The sequence below is a fragment of the Vipera ursinii genome (assembly GCF_947247035.1).
Source record: "Vipera ursinii genome assembly, chromosome: 1".
Lineage (NCBI taxonomy): Eukaryota > Metazoa > Chordata > Lepidosauria > Squamata > Viperidae > Vipera > Vipera ursinii.
This window is the reverse complement of record NC_139512.1, coordinates 39494825-39515522: the sequence shown is the minus strand read 5'-3', so window position 1 is coordinate 39515522 and position 20698 is coordinate 39494825. Positions and strand designations below refer to the sequence as shown.

Here is a 20698-nt window from a genome sequence, read left to right as displayed (position 1 = left end):
AGCGAAGGTCGGGCGCCATATGCCATGAGAGTTATTATATTAAATTTTCTTTCAGGTTTGACAGGGACCTGTATAAGAAATTTATTTATTTTATTTTTATTTATTTATTTTTATTACATTTATATCCCGCCCGTCTCCGAAGACTCAGGGCGGCTTACAAGCTTAGCAGTAGCCTTCATTCTATGTATATGCTATGTATATTTATAATTTTTAAAATCATTTGGGGTAATTTTATTGTTTTATCTACAATATATTTGTATTTTATATTGCTGTTTCAAAGTTTGTATTATCTGGATTGCTAACTTTCATATATTTTCTCCTTTGTTCCGTCTTTGAAGCCTAAGCACATCCCCTAGCATATTTTGATTGAATATCTATTGTCTTTTAGCCAAAATTCTTTGTTGTTTTGCACCTTTCCTACTTGTCCAGATACCATCGATTTAGTTGTGGACATTCGAATATCAATTCCATTATGCTGGTTAATGACCCCCAATAATTGTTTCTTTCTAATCTAGAATTGGGTAATCATTCGCGGGAGTTCAGTATATCAAGGACATGACCTCTTCATTTGGATTAAATCTGTCAGATGTGTTCAACCAGAAGAAAAAGAACCCTTCTCCTATAAGACTGCGCAGTGTGAACCTTCTTCCCAGTAAAGACGCTACCCGCTTGACAAGTGGCAGCGGCTGACACCTGTTGAGGATAATACACCTGCCTTTCAGTTGACTAAAGTGTTTCCCAACCTTAGGAACTTGAAGATGCGTGGACTTCAACTCCCAGAATTCCCCAGCCAGCATAACTGGCTGGGGAATTCTGGGAGTTGAAGTCCACGCATCTTCAAGTTCATAAGGTTGGGAAACGCTGGACTAAAGTGTTTCCCAACCTTAGGAACTTGAAGATGCGTGGACTTCAACTCCCAGAATTATCCCTGTTGAGGATAATACACCTGCCTTTCAGTTGACTAAAGTGTTTCCCAACCTTAGGAACTTGAAGATGCGTGGACTTCAACTCCCAGAATTCCCTAGCCAGCATAGCTGGCTGGGGAATTCTGGGAGTTGAAGTCCACGCATCTTCAAGTTCCTAAGGTTGGGAAACGCTGGACTAAAGTGTTTCCCAACCTTAGGAACTTGAAGATGCGTGGACTTCAACTCCCAGAATTCCCCAGCCAGCTGGCTGGGGAATTCTGGGAGTTGAAGTCCACGCATCTTCAAGTTCCTAAGGTTGAAAAGCACGCCCTGTATCCGACGTCCATGGATCATTCGAATCGGGCGTCCCCAAACAAGCCGTCTGCTACTGGAAAGGAAGCGGGCTTCCGGGGGCGGGGGACACTCACGACTACATCAGTCAGCAGGTGGTGGGCAGAAGCCAGCCACCCCGCGGCTGCCCCATTTTCTTCCCCGAAGCCTCCCTTGAAGGAGCGGGCGGGCTGGCGAGCTCATCTCCGCTCTTTCGGACGCGGCATCGGAGGGGAGGGCGTGACCACTCGGGGCGCCCAGGCGACTCCACGCGCGGCTTTTGTTCTCGCCGGAGACTGGAGCCTCGGCGTCGATCTTGCGGGCGCTGGTGCCCTCGCCTGTCTCGCCTGGCCAGCTTGTCGGCCGACCATGTTCAGAGAAAGCTGATTGCAGCCGGGCAGACGCCACGGCCCCGCCGCCATCCTAGTGAGCTGGAATTGGTAACGCGGCCCAAGTTGGTCCTGCGGGAAGCCGCTCGCCAGCAACCCAAAGAGGCGTCCCGGCCGGGAAACGGCGACGGCGAGAGCGGCCTCGCCACCATCGTCTCGACGAACAACAGCAGCAGCAGCAACAGCAGCAGCAGCTCTGATTCCAACAGCATCATGGACCTCTCCTTCATGGCCGCACAGGTAATTGGACCGCGCTGGTGCGAGAGTGGCCTCCCTCGCTCGGCTGAAGGGTGCTTCCTTGGGCTCAGACTCGGGGTCTTCCCGAGCCTCAGGGCTCCTTCTTCCCTCCCGCCCTGGGCAGGTAGCGAAAGAGGAGAGCCTTCGGGTGGTGGGAAAGAAAGCATTTGCAGGCTGGATGTTTCAGATGCAGTGATGGCTTCTGCCTATTTCGGACCTAGTGATTGTCTGTGGCTTTTTTGGAGCGGGGAAAACGGCCCCCCCGTAATTAAAAAGCTTCTCTTCAGTAAAATCACTGATCGTGAGGAGGTAGTGGGGGAATAAAAAGTCTTAGGCAAGTTTTGGATAAAAATGTCCCTTTCGCCTGAAGAAGGTAAAATGGGTATCTGTTTAGCTGTGCAAATGAAATATACTACTGCACAATTGTTTGGTACACCTGAAAGCCTGATAAATATAGAATACTTTGATCATATTTGGTAGCATGGATAACTTGGATAGAGTATCTTGAGTAACCTTTAGTGGAAGAGATCATCTGGAACAAAATCTGCATGGTTACTAAGAGCTGGAAACAATCAACAACACAATCAGTCAACCTTTAGGGGACGACAAAATACCCCAGATTTTCTAAATGTCTCTGTCCCTGGAAATATGTAAAGATATATCAACATGTAGTGAATGTGAAGTCCTGGCAGGTGTGCTCTGAATCCAGAGCACTGACTATCTTTGAGAGGTAAAACTATTACCTTACTTTCCTGAGTTACATAACAGAGTAGAAGGAGTAAAGCATAAATAAAGGATTAAAGCTTAATTTTCTTAGGCGAAAGAAAAATAACCGTATGTTAATTAATTATATATTTCGCCAGATGGTCTGCTGGTTGACCTCAATGCCTACTGACTGAAGAATAATTTCCTATTCTAGGAATTCCCAATATGGTACATTTCAAGCATGCTGTGCTTGCTCTCCTATGATCACCAGCTAGCATTGCCCTGCTACCCTCCCTCCATATGGAGCACTACAGCTCCATTTATTTTCCCAGCTAGAATGGCTGGAGGTTAAGAGAATAATAAGGTGAAGGGAATAATAGTTCCACTCTATTTGGAGGGCATCAGATTGGAGGCAGACATATTTGTTTCTTACCAAAGAAAGTTTGGGTCATAATTAATGTTCTTCAAAAGACTAAAAAGATCACTAGAGTATAGGTGCCCTCTTGAAAAGGCCTTCTGCATATTTCCCAGCATGCTCTTTAATTGGAAAAGAGGGAAAGAAGTCCCTTTAACAACAATAAAATAGAGATCTAATTTTAAAAAGATGGTTTTGGTCCCCTCCCCCTGTTTCCAGGCAAAATGAGCCTTCAGAATTTATTTCAAAAAATGTGGAAAGCTTAATTGAGAGTTGCAGCAAACAAAAGTTGTTTAATTGGACATTTCAAGCAAGGTTTCTTTGTTTTTAAAAATAGGATAGTAGCAATAGGGCTGAAAATACTGCTGGTTGGATTATTTTTAGTTTTGGCTAAACTAAACTAAACTAAAACCCATAGTAAACTTGACTTAGTCAATGATTGCCTCATTTGCTTTATAACCACTGTGTTTAATGATCATTGCAAAAATGGTCATAAAATCAGATTTATGCCCATCATAACTTACAACTGTAAAAGGCAAATGGTCATAACTTGAGGACTACCAGTATGCTGTTTTTTTTGTTTTCCCTGTAGATTTTCTTCTCTTGTAAACCTTGAGGTTTTATCAGGTCAGCTAATAAATCTGTCTTGTTTCTGGTAAAGTGTTTTAGCAACAGAAACATTGCAAACTGAGAGCCAATGTGACACATTAATTAAAGTCTTAGAGTAGGATTGTGATAAGCCAAGTCTTAGTCCACAGAAGCTCAATGAGGGATTTTGGTCCAGTAATTTTTTTTCTCTGTCCAATCTACTTCCCCCAGTTGCTATGGAGAAAAATGGAAGAAAAGATCCTAGTGGTGCTTTTTCACAAGGCAACTGGACTTTCTTGTTTTTCTTTGAAGACATTTCGCTTCTCATCCAAGAAGATTCTTCACATTCTGAGCTGAAGAAACTTCTTGGATAAGAAGCAAAATTACTTCAAAGAAAAACAAGAAAGTCCAGTTGCTTCGTGAAAAAAGCACCTTTGGGATAACTATGACCTGGTTGACTGAGAATCTCCACAGACATGGAAGAAAAGAGTTCTAAAGTATAGCAGGGTGGCCTAGTGGTTAAGGCACAAGCCAGAACCAGGAGACTGTGACTTCTAGTCTCATCTTTGGCATGAAAGCCAGCTTGGGTGACCTTGGGCCAGTCACTCTTTCAGACCACCTCACCTCACAGGGTGGTTGTTGTGAAAATAGGAGACGGGAGGAGCATTATTTATGTTTGCCACCTTGAGGTACTTATAAAGTAATAATGTTGGGATACAAATCAAATAATAAGTAAGTAGGATATATTGTAAATCTAATAAGTATGTAAACTCTTTAGAACTTACTCCCCTTAGCAGTTTGTGCATAAAATCATCTTTGCATTTTGCAAGTAAGTTAAATTAGTCTAGTTAAAATAGTAATTTATTCCAAGATGATTTTCAGAGTCAGCATAGGATTTTGTTAGCTTTATATATTTTGTTGGGTAACTTTCATTTTCTTTGTTTTTCACTGTTATTTCTTCACCATTCTAAGTCTTACCAAGATTGGAGTGAATTATAAATTGTGTTGATCTTATAGTTTTGGTTGTTTGGGAGGAATGGGGGGAGAAAGAATACCGGTACTATTCCTCTTTGATGTGAAAGCTTCTCTCTATTTCCAACCTGTGAATATTCTCAGATAATGCTGATTGCTTAGGAGCTAAATAGCTAAATATCTCAGACTTCAGTTTTGATTATCTCACATGTGCAATGGAAAGAGATTGTGGAAAGCATCTGGAGAAGAGTTACTTTTCAGAGGCAACTTGTGGGATGGATGTTCCTTGCATATAATTTTAGTTAAGGAAGTCATTAACCCAGAGTAGCTGGAGCTGCATCATGTACTTTAGGGGAGTATATATATTTTTAATATGATACTTACTCTGGTAATTATAATAAGCTTTATCATGTTTTACACTCCAAAACTACAGGAAATTTTGCAATTGACTTTTGGAGGAAAAAAAAATCCAGATTGAAGCATTCTTAATAGGTACTGTAGTTGTCCATTTTCCACTTAAAGGAATCCAGTGAGGTGACCTCACCAATTCTTTTGCTGTCTGGTTCAACTCTTCTTACCTAATAGTCAACTGGATGACTACCTCATGAGTAAAGGGTATCTTTCTTATGAAAGTAATCTAACATTTTCCACTCTTGTGCCACCTCCTCAGCAGAATAGTGAACATTATTCTATAATGAGTGTTCAAAAACTAGGCTAAATGATTTCTTGTATGTAATATAATTTTTTGTTATTTCCTTTTCCCCTTTTGTCTGTTTGAATGTGCATTCCCTCTCTTTGATTCTTTTTTGCTTCTCTCTGGTGTATATATTAAAGCAATCAAACAAATAATATAACCAGAAATAGCATTACTCTCAGGCAGAGGATTTACTGGTAATCCAATTCAAAAGCTACTACATAACTTTGTTTTTACAATGCAAATCCAATAATCATATTTTAGCTTTGTCTTGCACAAACTCAGCCTGTGTATGATTCAATGTGTGAATATCGAACCCAGACAAGTGATCAGCCGTGATTGAGTTAACCAAGACTAAGCATGCAGTGCAAATGTGGTTTATGTATTTTAATCAGGAACCTTCAGAAGAGATTCCATGGCTAAGAATACCAAAACTTGATTAATTGGTGTAGGTATAACTTAAGATAGTGAAATAAGTTATGTATAATTTTTAGTGGAGCTGCTTTTAAATATGTATAAGCCTTTATCCAACTCATAGTTCCAATAAGGCATGATGCTGCACTGAAAGTATATCCCATTTAGAGGAAGCTCTTTATTTTTTAATAAAGATTCTCTTATATAATGAAAATTATATCTGTACTGGATGAAACAAAAATAATTCAGTGTGATTTTCATAAAGGAACTGAAGAGTTACATAGATGTAATTGAAGAGAATATTATCTTTTTTGAAACAAGTATGACAGCTGCAACTAATGAGTCCTGATGTTTAAATTCTTTATTTATCTCTTGCAATTCTTTTTAGATATCCTTCCTCCAATTAAAACTATACTAGTTATTCAGATGAAATGTTGAATATTTTTCTAACTCGTCATTGCTATACTGGCAAGATACAGAGCCCTGTAAAAACTCTTACTTAGATTGAAGTGAGATGCAATGATATGGAAAAATTAAGATGAGTGCATCAAGAAATTCATTGATGATAAAATGTGTTAGTACGCTTTGTTCTCCTGAGGAAATGCTCGTGGCTTGAAATACCTTCAGGAATAAGAAATCATATCATAACCTTTGATATGAATAGATCTGTCTCAAAACTGACGGTCAATTTTTATCTTGATTAATTATCAGTGTCCCCAAAAGAGGGAATTGCAGATACTACTAAAATGCAAAATACTTTGGTGATAGTAGATAGTAGAATTATGCTTTAATAAAAATTTATTATTTAAGACAGTTTATTTTTAATTAGTAAAGCTGATGCGGTTTAATTAAACTGTCCTCTTATATAAGAACATACAATAATCATATTCAAAGAATGTAGTAAAGGAGGTAGAAATAAAATGAAAGGAAATCTGGATGTCTGGCAGAGTTATTCATGACAGAAACAACATCAACTTACATAGCTATCTGCATGCTTTAGTGATTTCCAGTCATTTGGGGCTGGTAAACACATCTGGAACTTAGAGAGTATCTTGTGAGTATCTGTAAATATTGCTTCTTTTTGCAATAAGAACATGTATTTTATATAGTCAAGCATTACTAAATTTCTTCCTACTTTTTGTGCCTTCCTGATTTTATTCTTTTCAAGAGTGTGCTGATCTTGTTTTGACCGTTATTGCCTGCAGTACCAAAATGTCTGGAGCTGTCTGACATTTCTAGCTTGTTTATTGTGCTGTCCTCTATATGGTCTACTCTGTAGAATTGATTTCTATAGAAAACCATAGCCAACAGGTTATTTGCGTTCTAGTCGATTTCTGATAACCTCAGGTTCTACTTTAAAGTCATATTTAGAATATAAAAACACATGCAAATGTTTATTTATATTTCACATTTCTGAACCACCCGTCTCCCTCACAGAGTTCTCTATCTCCTGTTGTCTTTGATGTGTAATATTTTCTTATATGGCCATTTATCCTCTTTAACTCCCTATCAGTGTTTGTATGTTTATATCAGCTCCCATTTGGGCAATTAATTTTCCTGAGCCAGATGCTTCCAAGCATCTATTAGCTTTCCCCAAAAATCCGCCTAGACTGTTTCACATTTGAACGTGAAGTGCCAAAAATCTGGAAAACATTCCTTTAATGCAAGCTTCATTTTTCTCAGAATGGTCCTTTAATGCCTGACAAATCTAAACCTATAATTCCTAAAACATCATTTTTTCCACATCCCAACATTTCTAATCTTGTCTTGAAATGAAACAGGTAACATTTTATAGAGGTTAATATGAAGGTCTCATCTCTTAACTTACATTTGCCCCTCAAAACCCCTCAGGAATGCTTATAGTTTTGTATCATTCATGCTGATATGACTGCACTCCAACATTGTTTATAGAGACATGTAAATTCAAATCAGTCAGGCACTTTACCAAGTATTCACTATTTAACCCATCCTATTTTTTCCATGACATTTTTTAAGAATGTATATGTATTTTTCATGCATGTCTGTATATGCATACAAAATTGTGTTTTTGTTCATCAAAGAACCGTTCACACATTTGGAAATGCTGTGAAATCAAAAGTTAAGGTATAGAAAATATTAAAGCAAATCTTGCCTTCATTTTAAAAAAGCTAAACAAAAACCAAAAAAAGCCTTAAGGCATCCCCCAACTTCTCAGGAAGAGAGAAGAGCAATATTATTGCTTTGATTCTACCAGCCAAATTATCTTTGGCAAAAGTATATTAATGTCCTACAAGCCTCTTTCTTCAAGGCAAGGTTGCAAGTCAAAGTAGATTAATTCCTCCTTCATGCATCACCTAATGGCGCATGTCAACTCTGCCATGTAAAGTAAATCATTGGGCATGTGCCCATTTTACACATCATCTTTATTGCATTTAGGTTCCTGATTTAAGAATGGCAACTTAGATTTATGAGTAAACTAGACAACTTGTGCCCTGGTGGATCATCGTTAAAGAGATAGTTCCTTAACTAAATAGAGAAACAGAATGACCAAGGGTGGGCAAAAAAGCAATGGAGAAAAATCAATTACTGACTTCCTGCCGGCTTCCCCATTGAATTTCCTTGTGGGAGTCCGGCAGGGAACTTCAGAAATCCTCTTCTGAGAAACATTGAGACTGGCTGAAAAACATTGAAAATTAAGATAACGTGACTCCAACAACAATGCAGCAGCAACCAATAGCAACAACTTTCCCAAATTTCATTCCCTCGGAAGTCATGGGTCCCAAATTTTGGAAACATTCTCTAAGTTAACCACCTGAGGTACCCTGGTTCAAAAATTGTTGCCCTTTGGTGTACTGTTTCCCTCAGTTAAGGATATGATAGCAAGTTTTAGTAGTATCAGCAGATGCAAGCAACATACATTTTGGGTTTTTTTTGCAAAGGTAACACAAATTCAGCTTATACACAACTGAATAAAAATTAAGCCTGTATTTCTTACTTATAAGCACTGTCACTTGTCACTGCAGAACTCTAGTTGAAATTCAAGATTTCTGCAACCGCCTTGGCTTCTCAGTTGTTATGTTGACAGGTTTATATCCTTTGGGGGTTAGTTCTGGAGCTTCCTCTAAAATATTATATTACCTGCGTTTTGAATATCAGAGTATGATTAATAAATTAAATCAGTGATAATTCAATCAAATGATAGCATTTTTTCTCTGCATAGATGTTCAACTTACTGTATGTGCTTAATTTATTACCAATTAGGATTTATCAGAATATTATTAGCTGGTCCTCTTCCTTCCTTTATACTATTTTGTTTTAATACTTTTCACCCCCCAAGGGGGATTTGAATTCTGATTTTTACTAAGCATTTTATCCTGAGTTTTTGAGTGATGGGTGGATGTCATTATTTTCATCTCCACAAACCCATAGAAAATATATTTGATAACTATCTTAAACTTCTTTAGCTGTACTCTTTTGAAGAATCAATGGATTTTTGTTAAAGCATAAATTGTGCTTCCCCTCTTTCCTAATATGGATTGCTGGGTAGAAAAACTCATTTTGTGAATATCCCACCATTTGTCAACCAAACTATGTCTCAGTATAGTTTTCAAATATTTTTTAAAGTGATAGTGAATTTTTCTCTCTTTTACAAAGATGAATCATTACTATGTACATTTTAGTGATTTTACTTTCTCATTTGTAAACAACTCAGTAATGCTCTGAGATGAATTATTCTAACATTGATAGCTTGTTTACCAGGTGTAATTCTTATTTGTATATATTTGTGTGTATATCCCTTTGCACCCATTCATTTAATTTCATTTCAGCTTCCTAATGCTTTCTTCATAGAACAGTAATGTATTTTTAGTTTCTGTGTATTTTAGAGATAGGCATTTTTTCCCCTGATAACTGCAATCATGGTGGTTCTTCTATTTTGCTGGTGCTATTGCAAAATGAGAATGTCATGATTTTCATGTAGAATACAAGCAATGTACATAGCTAGGTATCAGGATAAATACATTATGCTGGACGATGAAAATATACACTAAGGTTTTAAATCTCTCTATAAAGAATTATCAACAGATTGTAGCAGACAAATGTTTACACATACATACTTTAAGGTAAAGGTAAAGGTTCCCCCGCACATGTGTGCTAGTCGTTTCCGACTCTAGGGGCCGGTGCTCATTTCCGTTTCAAAGCCGAAGAGCCAGCGCTTATCCGAGGACATCTCCGTGGTCATGTGGCTGGCATGACTAGACGCCAAAGGCGCACAGAACGCTGTTACCTTCCCACCGTAGTGGTCCCTATTTTTCTACTTGCATTTTTACTTGCTTTCGAACTGCTAGGTTGGCAGAAGCTGGGACGAGTAACAGGTGCTCACTCTGTTACGCGGTACTCAGGATTCGACCTGCCAAACTGCCGACCTTCTGATCAACAAGCTCAGCGTCCTAACCCACTGAGCCACCGTGTCCCTTTATACATACTTTGCATAGCTCTAAATATTCCATTTAATCAGAGAAAAAAGTTTTCTTGCACAAGTAAAATAAAATCTCTAGTGAATCTATTTCTGTAGCAGTAAATCTTTCAATGAGCTGTTCCCATTTAATATTAGCAAACTATGCTGCAAACCCTTCTTAAATCATTGATCACTTGGTTGAATACACAGAAAATTCAAAGTGGAAAAGAAATGGTGCCATACGTACACTAAATCTAACTTAAGAAACTAGTTGCTATATTCATGTAATGCACATTACCCAACATTAGGCCAGAGCATGTTGGCTTGATTCCACATGACTTGTATCCCACTATATCAGGGGTGTCAAACTGCTGGCCTGCAGGCCGGACACATCTTCTGGAAGCTGCGCCCACCCCATTGCCGGCAATGGCAAAACTGTCCCGATACGTCTCACGATGTCACGTGACATCACAAGTTTGACATGTCTGCACTATAAGATAAACTAAACATTGATTATGTATTATCAGATAATATCAAGCTTGATCTTACCAATTGCAACAGTCTGGATCTTATCAATCAGATATACCTTGACATGTAGAGGTCAGTCTATGTACCAGTAGTAAAGAAACAAAATATAACTATGTGTCCAAATCATTACACAGCGTTCTTAATTTCACATGGTACCATTATAATAATTAGAATCCTCCAAAGTAGATTGGAGCCTAACAAGCAAAAGAGATATGCCAAATATTCAAGCTGCTTATAAAAAAGTCCAAGAAACATCAACATTATTGCTGATGCTTACAGTATAGCTTCCTATTAGAAACAGCTCCAGAGAATATTATGAGCAGCCAAGAAAACCAGTAAATGGATCATTGAACAAATCGAAATTGTCTCTTGAGAACTTTGACCAGGCTTGAATTATAGTTTGGTTATATAATATAGACTTCCTTGAGAAATCTATAATAGTGGGAAAAGTAGAAGGAAATACAAAAGGGGAAAACCAGCGAGAGAACTGGATGGCTATACTCTTAGAAGACTAAAGGCCCAAGTTGGAGACCAGTTATCTTGGAGAAGGCCTGTCTGTGTGGTTGATAAGAATCAACATTGATTTGATGATACATAATCAGTCAATCACGGTATGTACTTTTTCTAGATAATCATGTGAGTTCTACTCATTTATAATTCTTAGGGACTCTATAATTTGCTTTTTGGAGGGAAATGTCACTGTCAACCTGTCCTATGTATCAGTTTGATTATATACTCAATTCAGTGCTGATATAACTTTGTGTAATATTTAAAATTGCTTTTCTCCTTGTTGAAGATTGATGAGAGGAGGTGTCCCCCATTTTTTTTCCTGCTGTGGCACATGCAAAATGGGAATAATAAACCAGCAGGAGGAGCTCTGATCAAGTCTTCTGAGAACTTATAGACACTGGTGACAGTGTCAATGTCCTTCTGCAGAGGGAGCAGGAGCAGATATAATTTTTGCATATGCTTGAACTACCTAGTGCTTGGTTTGAAAAGATTCGTGACTGTTAAACTATTGAGGCCTTTCTAAATTGTTCAAATGTGGAATCTATGTCCAAGGTGTTTATGCATAATAGTATTCCTATAAAGAATTTCTTTTATAGTTTAAAATTGACTGTTTAAGTATAATAATAACATAAGAACAGAGCTCTCTGCTCTTGTTGTCTATTTCCTTTTTCCTGCAATGGCAGCTCTTGTAATCTACCAATTTCTTCCCCAAAATGTACCATTTAAAAGCAAGAAACAGCTTCAATAGAATTTACAATATACAATTATGGCATTTTATTGGTAGGCTTTGTTTGCAAATTTTTAAAACTGGTTTACAGGATTGATTTTAGACTTGTAAATTCACGAAAGAATCAGCCTCTAGACTTAACTACAAGTAGTCCTCAAATTACAACCATTCTTTTAGTGACTGTTTGAAGTTACAACAGCACTACAAAAAGTGACTTATGACCATGCTTTGCATTAACAACCATTCCAGCAAAATTCAGATGTTTGGCAACTGAGTCATATTTATGACAGTTACAGTGTCCTGGCGTCATGTAATCGGTTTTTGTGACCTTCTGACACGCCAAGTCAATGGGGAAGCCAGATTCACCAAACTCACTTGACACTTAGCAACAGAAATGTTGGGCTCAATTGTGATTGTAACTTGAGGACTACCTGGTACAGCCTCTTGAAAATCCTTCTATTTTGGGCAAAAAATATACATTTGAGATTGGGGAAGAGAGGAAGTTCCATTATAGTTAATGCTTGCTGAGTGAAGCTATCTGAATTGACCCATAAATTTGGAACTCAGTAATATTATTCATTAAACATTATTAACATTTAAATTATATGGCTTCATTTGGGTTCTAATTTTTCTACGTTGTCCAGTAATTGTAGTCTCTATAAATTGATGAAGAGGAATTTGTAGTATTCCAAATTCTTATATTTCCTTTTGGTGGTTGAGGCTGATAGTAATTGAAATCCAACAATATCCAGGGAGGTACCCCACATGACAGGATCCTAGACCTAGATCTCCCCCTCACACATACACAGTAACACTGATTGGAACAGCCCCAGAGAAAGGAGGAAAACAAGTGTAGAACAGTTCCTCTCACTTCCAAAACCCCAAAGCCAGTCTGGTAGAATGATAGAATGGTACTGAGCCATTGAGAAATCTAGAAAGACAAGGATGGATGTACTAACCTCTGTCTTAAGCCCTCCAGTGGCTCCATATCACAAGACGGCTTGAAACCTGACTGTAAAGAGTCCAGATAATCCACTTTTCTCTGGGGCCTACAGAAGCTGTGCACCTACCACCTTTTATTTTATTTATTCGGTTTATATACCGCCCTATTCCCAAAGGACTCAGGGCGGTTTACAAGGCAAAATTTAAAAACAATCCAATATAAAATTAAAATAAAATAAAATTAAGTCTAGCCGCAAAAATTAAATCACAATTTAAAAACATTAAACCCCTCAGTCCAGACCAGATAGCTCAAAGAGCCAGGTTTTTAGGTCCCAGCGAAATGAACGAAGGTCGGGGGCAGTCCGGAGTTCCGTTGGCAGTTGATTCCATAGGGCAGGCGCGCCCACAGAGAACGCCCTCCCCCTGTGGATTGCCCGTCGGCAATCCTTGACCGGCGGTACCCTGAGGAGGCCCTCCCTGTGGGAGTGCACAGGACGATGGGAAATTGACGCTGGCAGCAGGTGCTCCCTTAGATAATCCGGGCCCATGCCATTTAGGGCTTTATAGGTCATCACCAGCACCTTGAATCTCACCCAGAGGGCAACCGGAAGCCAATGCAGCTCGCGGAGAAGAGGTGTTACATGGGAGTATCGGGAGACTCCCATCACAACTCGCGCGGCTGCATTCTGCACCAGCTGAAGCCTCCGAGTGGTCCTCAGGGGCAGCCCCATGTAGAGAGCATTGCAGTAGTCTGTGTAAAAAAGGAAGGTTGGAAACTGAATAAAGGTTTTTTTGTACTCATGTGTCCAAGGATGGCTTGTTAAAGAGAGGATGGACCACCACTTTCTTCAAAACAGTTGGAACCATCCTCTTCCACAGAGAAGCCTTCATTGTCACTTGGATCCAGCTACGTGCTGATTCTCTCAGCTACTCTTGAACAACCAGGAGCAACCGGGGTCTAAAATATAGGTGGCGGAGTCCAGAGCTCCAAGGACCCTGTCTACTTCCATATTACTAACAAGGCAAAAGTTATCCAAAATAATCTTAAATCATACTATCAGATAAAGAAATCAAGGTGAGCCTTATATCCACTTTTCCTACCTTTATTTCTATATAAATTGCAAGCATTCTTTGAACTCAGTGACCTATTTAAGTAGGATGGTCATTAGTCCAGTGAAAACCAGAGCCTGCCTACTTCTATTTAAGAAAGCCTAGGAAAGTTGCAGCTTTTTCTGCTGTACTTCAAATGCAAATGAAAGGTTAAGCCTTCTTCCTCAAGATCATAGGTAAGAAATCTGGGACACTTTAGCTAAGTTTGGAGCTGTGCATCTGTCACTATCCACAGTATTTTGATTCCCACAGGTGAAACTTGCCAGGACATTTCTTGCATTGCACTCACTGAAATCCCCCCTTAAAAAATAAGATTAGAACTTTTGTGGGAATCTGAATTCAGTTGATTGGAAGAATTTATATTCCTTGCAGTCATCTGAGAATCATTGAGGCCATTTGGAGGTTTATCTTTGCCCTCAGTGTCATCTGAATAGTATAAATGAGTGTGGAACATTCTTGGAACTGCTGAAAGGACTGTGTTGTAAACAGGAGGCAGAGGGCTGCTCAGTTTTAATGTAGAAGGCCTGTTTCCAGTGGCGTAGCGTGGGGGGTGCAGGGGGGGGCCGGCCGCACCGGGCGCAACATCTGGGGGGGCGCACTCGCACTCGCAGCTCTCTGCCCCTGCCTGGCTCACTCACTCTCTCTCACTGCTGTGCTGGCTGTGCGAATCCGATCCGAGCCGCCGGGTCGCCGCCCACTGTGGAGGGGGGGTGCCAGGCGTGCGGTGCAGAGAGAGAGCGAGGGACTATCTGGGGGAGGGACAGTGCAGACTCGAGTGCTAAAATCCACGGGTTAGGGGGCGCAAATTACTTGCCTTGCCCCGGGTGCTGACAACCCACGCTACGCCACTGCCTGTTTCATCCCTCTTTCAAACCAGCAGTTCTCTCTGTCCAAAGTTCACATTCTGGGAGGGCTCCAAGTGGCCTCAAAGACTCTTAGAAAGAGTGTTAATGACTAGATGACTGCAAGGAATATAAATCCCTCCATCCTCCACCATTAAGTCAGAACTGAAGAAGCTTCTTGGATGAGAAGCAAAACATCTTCAAGGAAAAACAAAGTCCAGTTGCCTTTTGAAAAAGCACTTTTGGGGCTCAGCTGCTTAAGGTGTATGGTCTTTATTCCCCAGAATTCCCCATTCACTCCACACATATTAAGGTTGTTGAGGTTGATTAAGCAGCCAGCTTTAATAGAGGAATATGCTGGTATAGGCTTTCATAGCCAGTATCTGTTGGGTTACAAAAATCTAACTCCCTGGCTGAGGCATTCTGGGAGTTAAAATTGTTGAGGTTGAGAAACACTGACCTATCTTAATAAAGTATAGTTCCAGTCAAGCTGATCTGGACTATCTCGGGCTGATATTAATCTTGAAAACCCCTTATTTTCATTAAGACAGACAAAAGAATCTCACATTTGATGGTAAAGATGGCTTCTGACATCAGGACACTCAACAAAACACATGGCTGCAGCATTATTTCAACACCAAAATAACTAGATTTTACTAGTTGGAAAATACTAACTAATTGGAAAATACCTTGATACAACTAATGCAGTATTTAGCAAGATTTGCCTCAGTGTGACTTGATTATAGCAGATCAACTAGTAGAATTTTCTACAAATTAAATTAAAGTTACCGTATATACTTGAGTATAAGCCGACTCGAGTATAAGCCGAGACCCCCAATTTTACCCCCAAAAACTGGAAAAAGTTATTGACTCGAGTATAAGCCGAGGCTGGGAAATGCAGCAGCTGGAGGCTGGATCCCCCTGCTGAGATGAGAGAACGGGGTGGCAAGCCGCCGAGAGAATGGGGCGGTGGAGTGCTCCGCCGAGAGAATGGGGCGGCTTGCTGTTCTCTCGGTGCAGCACGGCAGAGGCTGGATCTCGCGAAAGAAGTCTCCGCTGAGCGAGAGAATGAGGCGTCTCAGCGCCCATTTTCTCGGTGAAGACTTCTTTCAGGGGATGCAGCTTCTGCTGCCCCTTTCTCTCAGCTGCCCAGTGGAACAGCTTGCCACCAGAAATCAAGAGTGCTCCATCACTGGAGGTTTTTAAGAAGAGACTGGACATTCACCTGTCTGAGATGGTATCGGTCAGTGGTGGCGAAACTTTTAGAGACCGAGTGCCCAAACCGCAAGCCAAAACCCACTTGTTTATCACAAAGTGCCAAGGCAGCATCGGCATTCTGGTGCCCTCGGGGGAGGGGACAGGGAGGCGCCTCTGAGTGCCGTCTCTGGCACGAAAAAAAGGGGGAGCAAAAAATGGGCCACCGTACCGCAAGGCACAAAAACGCCAACCGCCGTGCCGCAGGGTGCAGATACAAGGCACCACATCACGTGAGAATGGGGCTGGGCTAGTGAGTATCACGCAGGCACTAGCCCCGCCCCCTTTGCAGCATGTGCCTGCTCGTGGCCCCGTGCGCGCATGCACGCATGTAAAATGCTTCCCCCTCCCTTTTCTTCCAGTCCACCAACCAACAAGGATCTGCTGCTGGCAGCGGTGGTGGCGCACGTGCCAACAGAGAGGGCTCTGAGTGCCACCTCTGGCAGGCGTGCCATAGGTTCACCACCACTGGTATAGGTCCTCCTGCTTGAGCAAGGGGCTGGACTAGAAGACCTCCAAGGTCCCTTCCAGCTCTATTCTATTCTATTCTATTCTATTCTATTCTATTCTATTCTATTCCATTCACTTTCTATATTTCTATTCTATTCTATTCTATTCTATTCACTTTCTATATTTCTATTCTATTCTATTCTTATTACCATATTCTATTCTATTCTATTCTATTCTATTCTATTCTATTCACTTTCTATATTTCTATTCTATTCTATTCTATTCTATTCTTATTACCATTCTCTATTCTATTCTATTCTATTCTATTCTATTCTATTCTATTCACTTTCTATATTTCTATTCTATTCTATTCTTATTACCATTTTCTATTCTATTCTATTCTATTCTATTCTATTCTATTCTATTCACTTTCTATATTTCTATTCTATTCTATTCCATTCACTTTCTATATTTCTATTCTATTCTATTCTATTCACTTTCTATATTTCTATTCTATTCTATTCTATTCTATTCACTTTCTATATTTCTATTCTATTCTATTCTATTCCATTCACTTTCTATATTTCTATTCTATTCTATTCTATTCTATTCTATTCTATTCTATTCTATTCTATTCACTTTCTATATTTCTATTCTATTCTATTCTATTCACTTTCTATATTTCTATTCTATTCTATTCTATTCTTATTACCATTCTCTATTCTATTCTATTCTATTCTATTCTATTCTATTCTATTCTATTCACTTTCTATATTTCTATTCTATTCTATTCTATTCACTTTCTATATTTCTATTCTATTCTATTCTGTTCTGTTCTGTTCTGTTCTGTTCTACGTTCTGTTCCAATCCATTCCATATTTTCTATTCCATTCTGTTCCACTGTCAGAGCCCATCGGAGGCAACCCAGTCAGCCCAAACAGGAGTTACACTAAGGCTCTCCTCTCAACCTGAACCCCTCCTTACCTTTCCTTTTATCTGCATCCTATTTTTAACTGCCGGCTCTGCCCTGCCCTATTTTGTCCTTGAGCACTCGTGAGCTCATCAAGAACAGAAGGTAACCGTGGGGGGAAAGGCAGGGCAAGATCTGCAAGATCCCCATTTGCATTTGACTTTGCCATCCCATCTGAGAGAAAGGGGCGGCAGAAGCTGCATCCCCCGAAAGAAGTCTTCGTCGCTGAGAGAATGGGCGGCAAGCTTCCCCACCCCACACTTCGCGGAGCGCTCCAACGCCTTGTTCTCTCGTCTCACGGAGACTTGTTTCGGAGGATCCAGCCTCTGTCACCCCTTCTCTTAGCTGGGCAGCTGAGAGAAAGGGGCGGCAGAAGCTGCATCCCCCGAAAGAAGTCTTCGTCGCTGAGAGAATGGGCGGCAAGCTTCCCCACCCCACACTTCGCGGAGCGCTCCAACGCCTTGTTCTCTCGTCTCACGGAGACTTGTTTCGGGGGAGCCAGCCTCTGTCACCCCTTCTCTTAGCTGGGCAGCTGAGAGAAAGGGGCGGCAGAAGCTGCATCCCCCGAAAGAAGTCTTCGTCGCTGAGAGAATGGGCGGCAAGCTTCCCCACCCCACACTTCGCGGAGCGCTCCAACGCCTTGTTCTCTCGTCTCACGGAGACTTGTTTCGGGGGAGCCAGCCTCTGTCACCCCTTCTCTTAGCTGGGCAGCTGAGAGAAAGGGGCGGCAGAAGCTGCATCCCCCGAAAGAAGTCTTCATCGCTGAGAGAATGGGCGGCAAGCTTCCCCACCCCACACTTCGCGGAGCGCTCCAAAGCCTTGTTCTCTCGTCTCACGGAGACTTGTTTCGGGGGATCCAGTCTCTGTCACCCCCTTCTCTCAGCTGGGCAGCTGAGAGAAAGGGGCGGCAGAAGCTGCATCCCCCGAAAGAAGTCTTCGTCGCTGAGAGAATGGGCGGCAAGCTTCCCCACCCCACACTTCGCGGAGCGCTCCAACGCCTTGTTCTCTCGTCTCACGGAGACTTGTTTCAGGGGATCCAGTCTCTGTCACCCCCTTCTCTCAGCTGGGCAGCTGAGAGAAAGGGGCGGCAGAAGCTGCATCCCCCGAAAGAAGTCTTCGTCGCTGAGAGAATGGGCGGCAAGCTTCCCCACCCCACACTTCGCGGAGCGCTCCAACGCCTTGTTCTCTCATCTCACGGAGACTTGTTTCGGGGGATCCAGCCTCTGTCACCCCTTCTCTCAGCTGGGCAGCTGAGAGAAAGGGGCGGCAGAAGCTGCATCCCCCGAAAGAAGTCTTCGTCGCTGAGAGAATGGGCGGCAAGCTTCCCCACCCCACACTTCGCGGAGCGCTCCAACGCCTTGTTCTCTCATCTCACGGAGACTTGTTTCGGGGGATCCAGCCTCTGTCACCCCTTCTCTTAGCTGGGCAGCTGAGAGAAAGGGGCGGCAGAAGCTGCATCCCCCGAAAGAAGTCTTCGTCGCTGAGACAATGGGCGGCAAGCTTCCCCACCCCACAATTCGCGGAGCGCTCCAACGCCTTGTTCTCTCGTCTCACGGAGACTTGTTTCGGGGGATCCAGTCTCTGTCACCCCCTTCTCTCAGCTGGGCAGCTGAGAGAAAGGGGCGGCAGAAGCTGCATCCCCCGAAAGAAGTCTTCGTCGCTGAGAGAATGGGCGGCAAGCTTCCCCACCCCACACTTCGCGGAGCTGAGAGAGGCTGGATCCCCCGAAACAAGTCTCCGTGAGACGAGAGAACAAGGCGTTGGAGCGCTCCGCGAAGTGTTTCATGTTTGATGAAAGCAGCAGCTCTCCAAACGGGGGTAGAAGTTCTTTTTTTTTGTTGTTGACTGGAGTATAAGCCGAAGTGGAGTTTTTCAGCCCAAAAAGTGGGCTGAAAAATTCGGCTTATACTCAAGTATATACGGTACTTGTTCTGAGTTTGCTAAAGGAAAGGACAGACAAATGGATTGTGTCCATCACTGCAAGCAGTGATCCAGTGCTGGACAATTACCATATTTCTACATTTAGAGTAGCCTTTAAAGATTCTGCTAAGAGAGCAATGGAAAACTGAAAGATTCATCAAGGCCAATGTAGGACACATAATGTATGTCCATATCACAGTACATAACCTTTGTCTCATTCCTTTGCCAACCTGCAGCCATTCTGTTTTTCCATGTGCTAGTTGGACTGTGGCTTCCTAGCATGTTTAGATTTTCACATAAAGACAATGAAATCTCACAATGTTCTGAGATTTCATTTTTGCCAAAGCATAAACATTGCTGCCTCCAGCCATAAACAGAACAACTTGATTGCATGTTCTGTCAGTTTCAGACATAGGTTGATCCTCTCCTGCCCTGGTGGTTGAGTATAAATTGGATATTCATCATATTAAAGTCTAATTGATATTATGTATTTTGTCATTGACTGCATTGTACCAAATAGTGTCTTTATTATATTTTTCCTTATTTTGAAAACAATATTGTTCCTTCATTGTTTTTCTTGTTCTAAATAGTAAATAATGTATTTTGACTGAAGGAGTCCAGTTCCTGTCCATTTTAATTTGCTAGTGCCGGGAGAAATATCAACAACCTAAGATATGCAGATGATATCACTCTAATGGCAGAAAGTGAAGAGGAACTAAAGAGCCTCTTGTTACGAGTGAAGAAGGAGAGTGCAAACGTTGGGTTGAAACTAAACATTAAGAAAACCAAGATCATGGCATCTGGCCCTCTCAATTCCTGGCAAATAGATGGGGAAGAAATGGAGGTAGTGACAGATTTTATTTTCCTGGGCTCCAAGATCACCGCAGACAGGGACTGCAGCCAAGAAATTAAAAGATGCTCCTGGGGAGGAAAGCCATGGCAAACCTAGACAGCACACTAAAAAGCAGAGACATCACCCTGCCAACAAAAGTGCATATAGTCAAGGCTATGGTCTTCCCAGTTGCAATGTACGGCTGTGAAATTTGGACCATAAGAAAGGCTGAGCGCCAAAGAATTGAAGCCTTTGAACTATGGTGCTGGAGACGACTCCTGTGAGTCCCTTGGACTGCAAGGCGATCAAACTGGTCAGTCTATAAATTACAAATAATTTATAAAACTATGGGAAATGGTTGCTTATACTTGGAATCATCAATCTAGAAATGTGCATTTTAAACCCCATTAAAATGTCAAAGTGGTACATGAAGAAAAATAAAAGAAATTTCAAAGTAAGGATATTACATACACTAATGTTTTTGAAAATAATATTTTTAATTGCCAGCTGGGAAACCTCATATTTCCAA

At 41.3% G+C, this 20698-nt stretch overlaps 1 protein-coding gene across 1 annotated transcript in view; it reads left to right on the top strand.

The window, feature by feature from the left end:
* Positions 1 to 1837: 1837 nt before the first annotated feature.
* Positions 1838 to 20698, top strand: part of LOC310650743 (uncharacterized protein C14orf132) — a gene marked incomplete at both ends in the record, with an annotated part of 28714 nt that continues 9853 nt past the window's right edge. Inside the window, one exon of the mRNA XM_083379478.1 lies at positions 1838 to 1864. Coding sequence (XP_083235604.1) covers positions 1838 to 1864 — 27 coding nt within the window. The remainder of the gene's footprint in view (positions 1865 to 20698) is intronic.